Source organism: Oncorhynchus mykiss, chromosome 9 (assembly GCF_057628025.1).
Source record: "Oncorhynchus mykiss isolate SJ-2025 chromosome 9, ASM5762802v1, whole genome shotgun sequence".
Taxonomy (NCBI): domain Eukaryota; kingdom Metazoa; phylum Chordata; class Actinopteri; order Salmoniformes; family Salmonidae; genus Oncorhynchus; species Oncorhynchus mykiss.
In genome coordinates, this window is record NC_143030.1 from 19,030,544 (window position 1) to 19,047,895 (window position 17,352).

Genomic DNA, 17,352 nt, shown 5'->3' on the forward strand with positions numbered 1-17,352 from the left:
TCAGATGTCAACTACAGAACGAAGCCAACATCAGCGTGAGCTTTGGCTGCGAATGGTATGAACTTTGAACTCTTATTCACTACAGAAGTGATACCTCCTAGCCGTTGAGTTAGCAAGAGCAGCTGCAAACGTGGGCTAGGAAAGAACAGACAGAGTATGCCGTCTACCACACAACAATGTTACTACAACGTATCCAATTTACAAGCAGAGACATCCTTCAAAGGACAAAGGACTCTGTTGGGCAACATGGCCTTCCATCTACCACCAACCTACCGAAGCGCAGCTCTGAGTAAATATTTATTGCATTTTCCTTTTCCAAATGGGTGGTAATTTAGAATGCATAAGATTCTGTATTTACGATAGACACAATTGCTTCTCCCTTCGTTCTTCAGTCTTCTGGCTCTTTCACTCAAAGCCAGCCCCCTTTTCTTTTGTGTAACCAGCTGTCATATCTGTTCCGTCCACTAGGGAAGTTTTCCTTTATGATATAATTTGTAATCAAGGTATGATTCATTCTGTGTATATGTAATTAGTTAGGTATTTAGTAAATAAATCATTAAACCCAATTTTGTATTGCTGATTCAACTTGTTAGCCAGGGTTCGTGAAGATAACCAAGAATTTACAACTTTCAGATGAGACTGAAATAAGGTGACGATTGCTATTGATGTAAAATATTACTAGGTCATTAAGAGTTTATTCGGAAGATAACAGCTCTATAAATATTATTTTGTGGTGCCCCGACTTTCTAGTTAATTGCATTTACATGATTAGCTCAATCAGGTAATATTAATTACATAGAATAGCATGTCATATCACTTAATCCGGCATAGCCCAAGGCACGACAGTAGCTAGTAGCTAGTTGATGGCAGAAGTGTCAGCTAGAGATGTGCAGGAACTTGCAGGGATTTGTAGTCTTTCACTCTGTCTACTTTTATGTTAATTAGGATTTTTAGAATCAGAGTAAATAGAGATAAATATTTTGATAAGTCTCCTTGTCCAAGAGAGATCTACACTGTTATAAAAATGTCACGCCAGGGTAAGCCTACAGGAAACACAGCCCCTATTTCTAAAAATCCACAATTGATAAAATGAATGGTGAAAAAAAAAAAAAAATGATTGGAACCATTTCCATGTTTGACCGTTAGGTTTTATGGGTATTATGACACGTCCACTGTGAGGCTCAATGATTCTCACAAACATGCAGGGGGATGCAGAGTGCCAACTGCTTGAACTTCAGTTGTCTAAAAACACTCAAACACCTTAAGTGTGTGTGTGTGTGTGTACACAATACTGTATTTATTCCTTTGTATATAATTTCTCAACAGGAAAAGTTAACAGAATAGCTGGAGGGGGACTTTAAAATTTGGCCCAAAACCCACAACTTCACCAACAGTAACACACACACACTATTACTGTCAGTTAAATTATTACCCCTTACCCTCTAAGTAGGCAAAGCGACCGTACTCCTTGATGATGGCAGGCTGGGCGGGTAGCCCCCCGTCTTCACTCCGCAGCCCCCCACTGACATCGCTGTCCTCAGGCAGCTCCGTCCACACCGTCCCCCCGTCCACCACGAAGTATAGCTCGTTGAACAGAGCCGATTTGTACCAGGGCGGGAGAGAGCTACCACACAGACAGATAGTTGACTACCATTGCAGATGTTGCGACTTTTCACATGTAAAAACACACATTCATTGTTCAAGTTGAACATGTGAAGAAAGCTATATGTTTGTTATTGAACATATATTACAAGGTCTTCAGAAAATGTACAGTTCCTTCAGAGAGTATTCATACTCCCTTGACTTATTCCACATTGTCTTGAGTTACAGCCTGAATTCAAATTGGATAAAAAAAAAATTTAAAAAAATAATCTCACCATATACACCTGAACAAAGTGAAAACATTAAATATTTGCTCATTTACTGCAAATTAAATATAAAAATCTCTATTTTACATAAGTTGTCACACCCCTGAGCCAAAACATGGTAGAATCACCTTTGGTAGTGATTACAGCTGTGAGTCTTTCTGGGTAAGTCTCTAAGTGCTTTGCACACCTGGATTATACAATATTGCACATTATTATTTTTTTAATTCTTCAAGCTCTATCAAGTTGGTTCTTAATCATTGCTAGACAGCCATTTTCAAAGACGATTTAAGTCCAAACTGTAACTAGGCCACTCGAACATTCAATGTCGTCTTGGTAAGCAATGGTTGACCTTGTGTATGAGGTTATTGACCTGCTAAAAGGTGAATTTGTCTCCCAGTGAAAGCAGACAACCAGGTTTTCCTCTAGGATTTTGCCTGTGCTTAGCTATATTTGCCCCCCAAAAACTCCATTGTCCTTGCCGATGACAAGCATAACATGATGCAGCCACCACAATGCTTGAAAATATGACGAGCGGTACTCAGGGATGTGTTGGATTTACCTCAAACATAATGCTTTGTGTTCAGGACAAAGTTAATTTCTTTGTCAAATGTTTTGCTCTTTTAATTTAGTGCCTTAGTGCAAACTGAATGCATGTTTTGGAATATTTGTATTCTGTACAGGCTTCCTTCTATTCACTTGTCATTAAGGTTAGTATTGGGGAGTAACTACAATGTTTCTGGTCCATCCTCAGTTTTCTCCTATCACAGCCATTAAACTAACTGTTTTAAAGTCACCATTGGCCGGCCTCATGTTCAAATCCCTGAGCGGTTTCCTTCCTCTCCAGCAACTGAGTTTGGAAGGACGCCTGTAACTTTGAAGTCACTGGGTGTATTAATACACCATCCAAAGTGTAATTAATAACGTCACCATGCTCAAAGAGATATTCAATGTCTGCTTCTTTTTTTTTTTTTTACCCATCAACCAATAGGTGCCCTTCTTTGCAAGGCACTGGAAATCCTCTCTGGTCTTTGTAGTTGAATCGGTTTGAAATCGGTTTGAAATTCACTACTCAAACATTTTCTAAACATAATTACACTTTGACATTATGGGGTACTGTATGTAGGCAGGTGACACAATCTCAACTGAATACATTTTAAATTCAGGCTGTAACAACAAAATGTGGAAACAGTCAAGAGGTGTGAATAATTTGAAGGTACCTGTCCTGCAGTATGGGTCTCTGCCACTCCTCGATACTCCTCTCCCACAGTCTGTAGTGTGTCAGCGCGTGGTGGCTGAGAGAGGGAGCCGCGTCCGCCTTGGTACCAAAGAAACGCGTGTACCTCCTAGAACACATACACAAAAGACATTGGCTGTGTGCAAAATGGTACCCTATTCTCTCTACAATAGTGCACTACTTTTAACCAGGACCCATGGGCAGCCATCAAATATATTACATTACTTATCCAGAGCAGACTTAAAATAACAGCATTTAAATAAGGAATGCGAGACAACATTCCATGATCACTCATTTAAAAATAGCTGTTACCAAGTAGCAGGAGAATACAGTAGTCTACAAGGCCCATAATAACACAGTGATGACGCATTGTCATGATTAAGTGCACACAGAAGTAGTCTTCGTAGGGAGTAACATTAAGCGGTAGTGAACATAAGATATGCACGTATCCTCGTGATGTTCTTTTATTCCTTAAAGACCCCAGGTTCAAGTGTACCTAGACTGACGTACACAAGACCCAGTATGTACAGTTGAAGTCGGAAGTTTACATAAACTAGTTTTAATGACTCCAACCTAAGTGTTTCAACCACTCCACAAATTTCTTGTTAACAAACTATTGTTCTGGCAAGTCAGACAGGATATCTACTTTGTGCATGACAAGTAACTTTTCCAACAATCGTTTACAGATATTATTTCACTGTATCATAATTCCAGTGGGTCAGAAGTTTACATACACTAAGTTGACTGTGCCTTTAAAACTCTTGGGAAATTCCAGAAAATGATATCATGGCTTTAGAAGCTTCTGATAAATTATGTCAATTAGAGTGTGTCAATTGGAGGTGTACCTGTGGATGTATTTCAAGGCCTACCTTCAAACTCAGTGCCTCTTTGCTTGACATCAAGGGAAAATCAAAAGAAATCAGCCAAGACCTCAGAAAATAAATTGTAGACCTCCACAAGTCTGGCAATTGCTCCCAAGGATGAACCAAACACCAGAAGGTACCATGTTCATCTGTACAAACAATAGTACGCAAGTATAAACACCATGGGACCACACAGCCGCCATACCGCTCAGGAAGGAGATGCTTTCTGTCTCCTAGAGATGAACGTACTTTGGTGCGAAAAGTGCTAATCAATCCCAGAAAAACAGCAAAGGCCCTTGTGAAGATGCTGGAGGACACCGGTACGAAAGTATCTTTATCCACAGTAAAACAAGTCCTATATCGACATAACCTGAAAGGCCGCTCAGCAACGAAGAAGCCACTGCTCCAAAACCGCCATAAAAAAAGCCAGACTACGTTTGCAACTGCACATGGGGACAAAGATGGTACTTTTTGGAGAAATGTCCTCTGCTCTGATGAAAAAAAAATAGAACTGTTTGTCCATAATGACAATCATCATGTTTGGAGGAAAAGGGAGGAGGCTTGCAAGCCGAAGAATATCATCCCAACCGTGAGGCACGGGGGTGGCAGCTTCATGTTGTGGTTGTGCTTTGCTGCAGGAGGGACTGGTGCACTTCACAAAATAGATGGCAGCATGAGGAAGGAAAATTATGTGGATATATTAAAACAACATCTCAAGACATCAGTCAGGAAGTTAAAGCTTGGTCACAAATGGGTCTTCCAAATGGACAATGACCCCAAGCATACTTCCAAAGTTGAGGCAAAATGGCTTAAGGACAACGAAGTCGAGGTATTGGAGTGGCCATCACAAAGTCCTGACCTCAATCCTACAGAATATTTGTGGACAGAACTGAAAAAGTGTGCGAGCAAGGAGGCATACAAGCCTGAGTCAGTTACACCAGCTCTGTCAGGAGGAATGGGCCAAAATTCACCCAACTTATTGTGGGAAGCTTGTGGAAGGCTATCCGAAACATTTGAACCAAGTTAAACAATTTAAAGGCAATGATACCAAATACTAATTGAGTGTATGTAAACTTCTGACCCACTGGGAATGTGATGAAAAATAAAAGCTGAAATAAATGATTCCCTCTACTATTATTCTGACATTTCACATTCTTAAAATAAAGTAGTGATCCTAACTGACCTAAAACAGGGAATATTCACTACGATTAAATGTCAGGAATTGTGAAAAACTGAGTTTAAACGTATTTGGCTAAGGTGTATGTAAAATTCTGACTTCAACTGTAATTATACCCCACAGGAAGAGCTGAAGAGCAGGTAGAACAACTTCCAGTGGACCTCTTCATCCATTAAATATCTTGGTGTAAATCTACTGAAAGACACAACCAGACTTTATGACATGAAATACGTTCCCATCAAAATATGATGACCTGGACAGGTGGAATTCATTTCCTTTGGCTCTTAGTAGAAGTGAAACAAATCTAAATGTATATGCTGCCGAGGTTAACGTATTTGTTCCAATCACTGCCCATAGAAATCCCACCTAAACAGTTGGGGGGTGGGGGTTTGGTGCAATTCAGAATACGAATCCAAGTGGAAAGCCATCGAGACTACTTTGACAGATGCCTATACAGTCAGTTTTGGGTAATAGAAATATACAATATACAAAATAAGTGGATACATTTATCTTTTAATATATGGTTTAGGATAGTAAAGCAACTTCATTTAGACAGAGGTCAAACTGCTGCGTTGGCTCACATAAGACCCCTACAACAGTGGAGGCAGAGAGGGATCACATCATTAAGGACAATTAAGGAATGGGGATCTAGAGTTTCATTGACCTAAGTAAAAAAAAATATATATATGGCTTGAATAAACTAGATTTTTTACAGGTACCTGCAGGTTCAACACGTTTGCTTTTTTTTTTATTCCCCAATTTCGTGATATCCAATTATAATCCTGTCTCCTTGCTACCACTCCGACAGGCTTAACAACCGCTCGTTTAACCCGGAAGCCAGCCGCACCAATGTGTTGGGAGGAAACACTGTTCAACTGACGGCCGAAGTCAGCTTGCAGGCGCTAGAGAGCGATGAGCCAAGTAAATCCCTTGTGGCCAAACCCTCCCCTAACCCGGACGACGCTGGGCCAAACCCTCCCCTAACCCGGACGACGCTGGGCCAATTGTGCACCACCCTATGGGACTCGCAGTCACAGCCGGTTGTGACACAGCCTGGCTGTAGTGACACTGCAACACTGCGATCCAGTGCCTTAGACCGCTGTGCCACTCGGGAGGCACCTTCGACTACTTTTTTAAATAAATAAAAAGTGATTGACACTTGGGCACCTCAGAAATTGATCCAAGTATTCACTAACACATAACTTGGGGAGTATAATTATTATGATTTTTTTCTATAAAAAAAAAAAAAAAAAAAAAAAAAAAATCTAATCTTTACCTGAGTATTCTATCATCAAAGAAACACTCTACAAACTATATTAAACAGAAATGGGAGGAGGAACGTAACACTGAAATAACTGGGCAGATCAGTCTCATATATTTTGGTCTTGCCCCGCAATTAAAACTTACTATATGGGTTTTGACATTCATTTCTTTGTATTTGGATGAAATGCCTGATAACTTACAATAGACAAGTACCTGTTGAAGGTCCTACTGGCAGCCCCCCCCCTGTGAAAATGAACTCAAGCTTACGGACAACGTCAAATGTGATATAGCGAAGCACCTGAGCGAGTTGGGTACGCAATTATGCATGTAATTTCCTGAAATGGATGACAAACTGGATTCGTTATCCCTTTCATGCCCTGCCTACAATCCACTTACTGATATCTGAACAAGAGAGCCTCGTCAAAATTGCAACAAGCAGTTCTGTGAAAATTGAATTTCAAAATCAGAAGCAACTGCCAGATTTCTGGATAGGGCTGCACTCAGAGTATCCTGCCTTGGAAAATCGTGCTGTTAAGACACTGATGCCCTTGGCAACCACGTACCTATGTGAGAGTGGATTCTCGGCCCTCACTAGCAAGAACACTAAATACAGGTACAGGCTGTGTGTGGAAAATGATTTAAGACAGACTCTCTCCAATACAACATTGCAGTTATGTGCATCCTTTCAAGCACACCCTTCTCATTAAGCTGTGGTGAGTTATTCCCAATTTGCCCAGTGTCGTCCGGGTTAGGGGTGGGTTTGGCCGGCAGGGGTGGCCTTGTCCCATCGCACACCAGCGACTCCTGGGGCGGGCCGGGTGCAGTGCACACTGACACTGTCGCCAGGTGTACTGTGTTTCCTCCGTCACATTGGTGCGGCTGGCTTCTAGGTTAAGTGGGCACAATGCTAAGAAGTAGTGCGGCTTGGTTGGGTCTCCCGAGTCTGTACGGGAGTTGCAGCGATGAGACAAGACTAACTACCAATTGGATAATACGAAATTGGGAAAAAAAAAAAAAAAAAAAAAAAAGAGGTAATTAATTTGTATTTTTTAAAGACCTGACTAACTTGAGGTGTAGCATGCAGTGTACGTTGTTGAAAATTGAGCTGAGACACAGAGGAAAGTAGAACAGATTGAGAGGAATGGGGGAAAGCAACGGATGAGGAAATAAATTCAGTCCATTAGTCCAATTTACAATAAGGCTCATCTCACTGACATGTCATAAAAACAAGTTGTTCCTCCCAGTCGGTGAATTGAAACCCGGTCTCTGTCGGGACAGCTTTTAGTCATATTGCATAGAAACAGAGAGCGGTAAATTCAAGATCAGAATGGCCTTTTAATATAAAGCTTATTAAATTAAAACATTAAGTTGTTCCTCCCAGTCTGGAGATACGGACCACTATAATAAACAAGGACAGATTGTCAATTTGAATTCTACCTATTTTTTTTAAATGTTACCTGACGTGTTCCCTCTCCCTGGAGCCAAATGTGATGTTAGGCATGTCCCACGCCAAGCTAAACTCCAGATCGTTGTGGCCCTGAGCCGGCACTGGACAGCCCACTGCCAGGGCTGCTGCCACCTTCTCTCCCTTCTGGGTGGGAGGACTGGAACCTGGGGCACGAGGCGGAGGGGTGGGGAAGAAGGAGTAGAGTGAATGTCAAGGCATTGTTAGGTTCTTCTTTTTCAGAGTAAATAACCCACGGACACTAGAGAAGCTTTAACCATGTTTCATCCTTCCCAAAGGTTCGGTACAGCTGAAAATCAGACAGCTAAAGATTTCAGACATCACAGTTTAAATACATCCTACTTAAACTGTAAGGAAGAGGAGTGTCTTATGGCTCCACAGGAAAGGTGGTAACCAGATAGCAACCCTGATTACTCCCCTAAGACTCACCCCTCACCTCCTGACCCACAGATATCCACTGGACTTCCCTATATCTAAACAATTATTTTCTCCATTAAACACATTCCAAAGGTTTATGGCTTTTTATAAACTCTTTCTATTCAAGGCTTTGTCTCTGTCTTTATTTAATATCTCAATGTTCAAAGTTTAGCCGATCCCAACAATGTCAATAAAAGACTTGACTATGACCTGGAAAAGGAATCATGTGGGTGCTGTCATTCAAACCCTACGACCCTTACAGAGGGTTGTCTAACAATTACTAATATATCCCTTCTTTTCCTGTACCCAAGGATGTTACATTATATGACAATCTATAAGAATATTTGAACTGCATAGGTTTAGTAAAAAGTGCCTAATTTCTAGATTTCGCTGACTACAGATCGTTGGTTCAACGCACGGTCGGCTCCAGCTAGCCGTTTTAACAGAGCTTTAAAAAGATTTGTGGGGGGGGGGATAATGTACAAAAAAAATGTGATGTGATCGCCAGTTGATACCACTGACCAGTGGGGGAGTCCAGCCGTCCATCAGCGATGAGGTCACCCCACAGCACCCCACAGGTTCCCTTTGGGCTGAACGCTGTCTGGTGACTGATCTCCCTGTCAGACTTCTCACACACACATTTCACACAGTTAACAAGGTGATAATGGTTCTGCCATCTTCAAATGGCCAGTGTTTTTTAATTGAAAGGAAAGTGTCAATAGCAATGAAAACAAATGATAAATCATAAACAGAAACATTACCAGTGCACAACTGCAAAAACATATTGTGAATTTATGACGTCTACCTGTTCGCGCGCTGCCATGCACAGAGTGTAGGGGTTCACTGTGGTGCAGTGATGAAGCAAAACTCCAGACACGGACTCCCCCGCCTTCTCCAGGTGGAATGGTTCGTTCCAGTGGCCCCCACTCTTGTCGTCCTTGTGGCCTGACCCATTGACCAAGGTGAGCATGATTGAGACGTCCAGCGGGTAGTCATTCTTGTTCTCTATGTCCCACACAAACACCGCCACTGGGAGACTGGAATCCTGGAGGACGACAGAGAGAGGAGTCAGAAACTGACACATAAAACTTAGGTTTTCAAATCAAATTGTATTAGTCACATGCGCCGAATACAACCTTACAGTGAAATGCTTACTCATGAGCCCCTAACCAACAAGGCAGTTTCAAAATACAGATAAGAATAAAAGATCGGTTAGGGTTAAAAAAAGGTACATTTATGACAAGGCTGCATGACACGCTGGCGTAGGCATCATGTACCCTATTCCCTATATAGTGCACTACTTTTGGCCAGAGCCCTAGTCAAAAGTAGTGCACTACATTGGGAATAGGGTGCCATTTGGGGGGGACACTGTCTCTGCTTCAGCCACATTGGATGAAGTAGAAACGACATGACTGAAACCCAATGCTAAGTCAAGTCATTGGGGGACATTCCCAGCTACCTGGTAGTCGTGGGGGATGACGGGTGACACCTGTCTACAGGTGAGGGTGACGTTCTGCCCAGGGAGGGGGTAGACTGTCCAGGCCCGGGGGTACAAGGCGTGGTAGAAGGCGTACTCTCCACAGTAGCCCCAGTTCCAGCCCTGCAGCGTGGGGGGGCGCTCCACTGACAACACCTGCTGGTACACCGTCTGACCGCCCCGACGCAGGCACACCGTGAACTAGGAGACAGAGAGGAGGGATATGGGAAGACAAAAGGACAGGAAGAGATCTGAATATATAGTATAATGCATGTGCCACAAAGTGAACTTCATATTCACCATACTCCCACTAGACTAAATAGAGTGGACTTTAAATATGAACTAGGAGCGGTAGAGGTGGAGTCCTCAACAGGTCCTGTCGACACAGTGGATTGGGAAGGAGGTCTGTTATTAACCAACAGTTAAGAACTGGAGCTAAGAGGCTTTTTCCCTATTTGAAAATATTATTTGTTAAAGGCATAACCCGTTTAGAAAACTAAGATAATTAGTAGTCCATGTGTACAGGACTTATAAACTGGACATTCTCACAGTTAATTTCTTCCATAGCGTGTTACTAGGTGCTAGGCAGTCTTTTCCCAAGCATACCTGGTTAGCGATTACAGTTTTGTAGTGGTACATCCCAGGGTTGAGTTGCCACCTGCAGAACTCCCCCCGCCAGCCTCGCGTGATGGTACCTCCTCCAATACCGCCAAGAGGAGCACCTGCAAAGGAGGGTGTTTCAGTACAGCAAATGTGTTTACAAATGTTTCAATACTCATGAGTTTTAGTGATATTCATTAATACAGCTATTGATACTAGTTCATTGGAACATTGTGGTGTGCCCACCTACCATAGATCTGTCTCAGGGGAATGGCTCGGAACATATCAATGAAAGGAGCCTTCTTCTCTATTTGAGTCTTCTTATACCACCACTTGAGATACCTACACACACACACAGTTAATAATAAGCTAACATTGTTTGAGAATCCACATGAAAATGGGGACATTAACATGCACAAGCAGGTAGAGTAGGTGTAATCAGTAAACAAACTTTTATTTTTAAATACCTCATTCCAAAGAATCTATCACTGAATAACATCCTGAGAGGGAGGGGGGTGCATAGCAGAAAGAGGACATTGCACGAATGGCATGTTCAAACACAAGTTCAACCCCTACATCAATGAACAGTGAGCAGCTGGCTGTATTGTGTTGTTTTATGGGACTGTTCAGGAAGAGTCCTACAGTATGTAGCCATGTAGATGGTATGATTAAGAATGATTCTTATTGGTTAGGCCGAGATGAAGCGGGTCACTGTGCAGAGCAAGTGTCACTTCATTAACAAATACACAGCAACAGCAGACTGAGGAAAAATGACATTTCTCCTTATCTCGATTTCGCTCCCTCTCTTACTCCCTCACTGTACTTCTCTCCCTCTCTTACTCACTCTCTCACTCCCTCTGTCCATTTCCCTATTGATCTTTGTCCATATTCCTCCCTCTGTCTATTTCTCTCGTTCATGACCTGTTTTGAATACAGGCCCAGCTGCTTACAAGCATTCAGCACTCTGAACAAAGGCTGGGTCAAAACAGAACACGCCCCACACACGGAATTGTGGGGGATTGGCCGGATAAATGGAGGAATTGTCTGTCGTGGGCTCAGAGACTGGCAGGACAGAGTGGTGGGGGTCAGATATGTTTGATGTTGGGAGAGGCCGGATGGAAGTGCTCATTTCAGAAGTGGGTTGCTCTTTTGACTCATACATGGAGCAGGCCTTTGCTCACAAGTTGCTGAAATACCAGCCCTTTGTGTCACACCTGAACAGCCTTGGTTATCAGGGAAAACTTGTAATGCTGGAGTCTCTACCATGTATAGAGGCTGACAGTAGGTGGCCTTCAGTTTGCAGGCCTGCATAGGACAAAGGCAAAGCAGCTAGAAAGGTACTACTCTGTGTCACCTGTCATAGGCAGGCAGCCTTTCTGTATGGAGAATGTGCTTTCTGTATCCACATATCCATGACCTATGAAATGTTTGAATATTTGACGAAAATGTAATTTGTGGATTCAAATAAAGTATTTCAAATGTGTGTGTGGGGTGTCACACAGAGGCACAGTGTTGGTAATTGATTAGACGATCGACCTAAGGCCGTTAAACCATTGGGCCTTAGGCCTAAACCTGCAATTAACGCTAAAGACGACAGGGTGCACATGCTAGATTAGAACACACAGACTGCCACAAATCAAATACAGAATAGCCGATTAGCTCAACACGGTCTTAAAATCAGGGGTCAAAGAAAATAAGTTGCCACCATAACAGCCAGTTCAGAAATACTGACAACTTTACTGTAGACATTGGCATTTGGCCTGCTGAATTTAGTCACAAAATGGATACAAATGGGCAGAGTTACAGGTCTGCTCGACTTCAAATAGGATCTGAATAGGACTTGTTGTAGTTGTGGGAAAATGATGGCCACAGACACAGGTAATCAAAGAGGAGACCCTCTTCAATGGATCCTTGTGAAAAATGTCAGTCAGTCCTGCTTTAACTCTATTGAGCGACAGACAGACCTCTGAATCAGGGCTGGAGACAAATCGAATTGAAGGCAGTCAACTCAGGAAGTGATTTTAATTGTAAAATGTAAAAACTTGTGAAATAACTTCTACGCCTCAGTTTATTGAGAAGTCATTGAAAATAGACGGTGTTTTTTCAAATTTGGAATAGTTACTTCAGTTTACATCCTGAATACCTATCCTTCAACTCGAATTGACCCCAGCTCTGAATATAGGGCAGGTTTAGACTACCTGATAGTAGCCTTCTTACCTGCAAACTGTTCAAAGAATATAGGCTAAACAGTCAATGATTAACTGACGTTGCCACGGTGACCGACTGTGGGGGGAGACAACGTAAAATAGACTGGCAGCCCACACCTTTAAGGATAACACCCTCATTTTACTGTTGTTAGGCCTATAGGCTAAGCCATCTTGTTTTGTTAAGACAGCTCAAGGAAGAGGCAAAGTCCATGAATGTGAGGTTGAGTAGAGTTCGTTTATCATTTCTTTGCTGTTTGCCTAGCTCATTCACTTTAGGCACCAGAAGACTGTTTAATGTGAAAGAGAGCTCAACAGCATTCAAAACATACACACCACACCAGTAAATGGCCAGCCTCCACCCAGTACCCTGACCTGAACCTTAGAGACTGCTGCCCTATGTACATTGTCATTAAACACGGGTCACTTTAATAAAATGTTTACATACTGTTTTACCCACTTCATATGTACATACTCTATCCCAGTCAAAGCTCATCCTATATAACTACTGGTGTACAGACCTTTTCTATTCACACGCTGTCTACACACACTGGACACTGACATTTTTCTTGACATGTTGGGGATTTGTGTGTATTGCTAGGTACTGTAAACACAAGCATTTCACTGTACCTGCAGCAACATCTGCAAATACACTACCTTTCAAAGGTTTGGGTCACATAGAAATGTCCTTGTTCTTGAAAGAAAAGTACATTTATCATTTTTTATCCATTAAAATGACATTAAATTGATCAGAAATACAGTGTAGACATTGTTAATGTTGTAAATGACTATTGTAGCTAGAAAGTGCTGATTTCCAATGGAATATCTACATAGGCATACAGAGGCCCATTATCAGCAACCATCACTCCTGTGTTGCAATGGTTGCTATTCCAAGTTGATCATTTTAAAAGGCGAATTGATCATTAGAAAACCCTTTTGCAATTATGTTAGCACAGCTGAAAACTGTTGTTCTGGTTAAAGAAGCAATAAAACTGTCCTTCTTTAGACATGTTGAGTATCTGGAGCATCAGCATTTGGGGGTTCGATTAAGGCAACAAAAAAATATATATATATAATTTTTTTTTAAATTCGCCAGATACAAAGACCTTTCTTCAGAAACGTGTCAGTCTATTCTTGTTCTGGGAAATTAAGTCTATTCCATGCGAGAAATTGCCAAGAAACTGAAGATCTCGTACAACACTGTACTACTCCCTTCACAGAACAGCGCAAACTGGCTTTAACCATAATTGAAGGAGTGGGAGGACCCGGTGCATAGCTGAGCAAGAGGACAAGTACATTAGAGTGTCTAGTTTGAGAAAGACGCCTCACAAGTCCTCAACTGGCAGCTTCATTAGATGAGACTGGTGTTTTGCAGGTACTATCTAATGAAGCTGCCAGTTGAGTACTTGTGAGGCGTCCGTTTCTCAAATTAGACACTAATGTACTTGTCCTCTTGCTCAGCTATGCACCGGGGCCTCCCACTCCTTCAATTATGGTTAAAGCCAGTTTGCGCTGTTCAGGAGGCTGAAGAAATTTGGCTTGTCACCAAAAGCACTCAAACTTCTACAGATGCACAATCGAGAGCATCCTGTTGGGCTATATCACCGCCTGGTACGGCAACTGCTCGACCCACAACCCTAAGGCTCTCCAGAGGGTAGTGAGGTCTGCACAACGCATCACTGGGGGCAAACTACCTGCCCTCCAGGACACCTACACCACCCGATGTCACAGGAAGGCCATAAAGATCAAGGACAACAACCACCCGAACCACTGCCTGTTCACCCCGCTATCATCCAGAAGGAGAGGTCAGTACAGGTGCATCAAAGCAGGGACCGAGAGACTGAAAAACAGCTTCTCTCTCAAGGCCATCAGACTGTTACACAGCCACCACTAACATTGAGTGGCTGCTGCCAACATACTGACTCAGCTCACTTTAATAATGGAAATTGATGGAAACTGATGTAAAAAATGTATCTCTAGCCACTTTAAACTACACCACTTATGTTTACATACCCTACATTACTCATCTCATATGTATATACTGTACGCGATACCATCTACTGCATCTTGCCTATGCCGTTCTGTACCATCACTCATATGTCACCATCATTCATATATCTTTATGTACATATTCTTTATTCCTTTACACTTGTGTATAAGGTAGTAGTTGTGGAATTGTTAGGTTAGATTACTCATTGGTTATTACTGCATTGTCAGAACTTGAAGCACAAGCATTTTGCTACACTCGCATTAACATCTGCTAACCATGTGTATGTGATAAATAACATTTGATTTGATTTGACATCATGGGAAAAAAAATCAAGAAATCAGCCATGACCTCCACAAGTCTGGTTCTTCCTTGGGAGCAATTTCCAAATGTACCACGTTCATCTGTACAAACAATAGTACGCAAGTATAAATACCATGGGAACACGCAGCCGTCATACCGCTCTGGAAGGAGACACGCTCTGTCTCCTAGAGATGAGGGTACTTTGGTGCAAAAAGTGCAAATCAATCCCTGAACTACAGCAAAGGACATTGTGAAAATGGAGGAAACAGGTACAAAAGTATCTATATCCATAGAAAAATGAGTCCTATAATCGAAAGGCCGCACAGCAAGGAAGAAGCCACTGCACCAAAACCACCATAAAAAAGCCAGATCACGGTTTGCAACTACACATGGGACAAAGATCATACTTTTTGGAGAAATGCTCTGCTCTGATGAAACAAAAATAGAACTGTTTGGCCATAATGACCATCGTTATGTTTGGAGGAAAAAGGGGGATGCTTGCAAGCCTGACTCAGTTACACCAGCTCTGTCAGGAGGAATGTGCCAAAAATTCTCCCATCTTATTGTGGGAAGCTCGTGGAAGGCTACTCAGAACATTTGACCCAAGTTAAACAATTTAAAGGCAATGCTATCAAATACTAATTGAGTGTATGTAAACTTCTGACCCACTGGGAATGTGATGAAAGAAATAAAAGCTGAAATAAATCACTCTACTATTATTCTGACATTTCACATTCTTAAAGTAAAGTGGTGATCCTAACTGACCTAAGACAGGGAATTTTTACTAGGATTAAATGTCAGGAATTGTGAAAAACTGAGTTTAAAATGTATTTGGCTAAGGTGTATATAAACTTCCAACTTCAACTGTAGTGCTGTTGGCATATTATTTAAAGCATTATTGTATTACTTTGTTATTTAAAGCTAACAGATGTTCATTTTCCAGTTGATCTAGTTGCAGTCGGTCTGCAGTAGTTGTCATGTTAATACACCCACCAGCCAGGTCAAACCAAACAGTGACATCACCTCTCTGTACCACTCTGAGGATATCTTTTCACATGTGATTAATCTAAAACACTGTGTGTGTGTGTGTGTGTGTGTGTTCTCCGCATGATTCCCAACTCCAATAGCACAGCTGAAAACAACCCAGGTCCAACAGGCTGTTTTTATCTTCTGCTGGTAATCCTTACTTTCATTGTTTTGTTACCAGAAGCACTCCAGGCCTACAGTAGATCAATATCAGCTTTGTATCAAGCAAGCCACCCACACCTGATTAGCCTACTCTCAGGAATGCAGGATTCTGGGCTGGCAGCAGTACAAGGTCTAAGCTGGCATGTCCTGAATGTAATATTATGAGTCTCAAATGGTTTCAGAGGGGGAGCAACAACAACAACCAATCAGTCCACAGATGTTAGAAAACCATGCAGGATAGAATTAGGCCTTGGTGTCAAACACAGACTGAGGCAAGTCATTTCCACAACAAAGCTAGCTTTTGTGTTTCTATGTCAAGTAAGTGAAGGATTGAGGTGTGAGAGACCAGTGTGGAGAAGAAGCTGGGTTGTGTGTTTCTTTACCCACTACCAGTCACAGCACCTGCATATGTACATGTCTCACACACACCTGCCCTTTTGGACAAGCAAAGAAACATGAGACTACACCTGGCACCCTGGCAGGTAGGCTGCTCTGCTGCACCATAGGGACCCATGCCAGAGAAAAGTGATAGGCTACATACCCTTGCACTGAAAAATGCCTCCCCTTGCCACTATGTAGAATAAAGATACATTGTGCTCAACCATAGAACACAAATCTCTCTCCTTTAAGTATAAATACTATGAATAACACAGTTTGGCTATAGTAACTGGCTGGCTTGACACGATGAGAGGTGGTGTTCAGGGGGCTCACCTGACTCCAAGGCCAATGTGTTCAACGATGTTGGAGAGGGACACATCTTTGGCTTGAAAGGGCTTCCTTTTCTCCTTGAACTCATGCGCCAAGCAGATCCGCCAGCCGTCCTTCGGTACCCCATAGCCGAGTTCCAAAGACACATACCGACTCATGAGCTCGGCTGTTGAGCTGTTGTCACCCGACTCCATGTTCAGCCGGTAGTCAGATAGAAACGAAAGGGAGCTCTTCTTGCGAACGGGAACCTGCCCGGTGTCTATTCCGCTGAGTTGGAACAACCCCTGTTAAACCTGTTGGAAACAAGATAATTGTCTGGGTTGTGCAAGAAGAATCCATTTGTCAAGTGCCCTAGAGCCATTTGAGTGACAGTAAAACAAATACATTTCTCAACTGAACTTATTTTTATTCACGTGTGAGGATTCCTAAATGACAACTTCAGATACCTGGGCAACAGGTCCATCAGGTGAGGACAGGTATGTAGTTCTCAGATAATTATTCCTCCATCTTCATCAAGTGGGAGGACAACTTTCCATAATAATATTAAATAATAATAAGAGATTCAATTTACCACAAACTATGATCTGTTGAATAATGT

General features: G+C 42.2%; 1 protein-coding gene across 3 annotated transcripts in view; it reads right to left on the minus strand.

Annotated features, from left to right (window-relative positions):
- Positions 1 to 17,352, minus strand: part of gba2 (glucosylceramidase beta 2) — a 34,446-nt gene that overhangs the window by 16,152 nt on the left and 942 nt on the right. For 2 of the 3 annotated variants that reach the window (XM_021614905.3, XM_021614907.3), the window contains exons 2-10: positions 16,758 to 17,047; positions 10,615 to 10,706; positions 10,371 to 10,486; positions 9,747 to 9,965; positions 9,093 to 9,332; positions 8,810 to 8,912; positions 7,863 to 8,016; positions 3,086 to 3,211; positions 1,440 to 1,624 (exon numbers count right to left, since the gene is read on the minus strand). In XM_021614905.3, coding sequence (XP_021470580.3) covers positions 1,440 to 1,624; positions 3,086 to 3,211; positions 7,863 to 8,016; positions 8,810 to 8,912; positions 9,093 to 9,332; positions 9,747 to 9,965; positions 10,371 to 10,486; positions 10,615 to 10,706; positions 16,758 to 16,948 — 1,426 coding nt within the window. In that variant the 5' untranslated portion in view covers positions 16,949 to 17,047. Of the gene's footprint in view, positions 1 to 1,439; positions 1,625 to 3,085; positions 3,212 to 7,862; positions 8,017 to 8,809; positions 8,913 to 9,092; positions 9,333 to 9,746; positions 9,966 to 10,370; positions 10,487 to 10,614; positions 10,707 to 16,757; positions 17,048 to 17,200; positions 17,283 to 17,352 lie in introns of all 3 variants that reach the window. The other variant, XM_021614906.3, reaches the window with a different exon arrangement.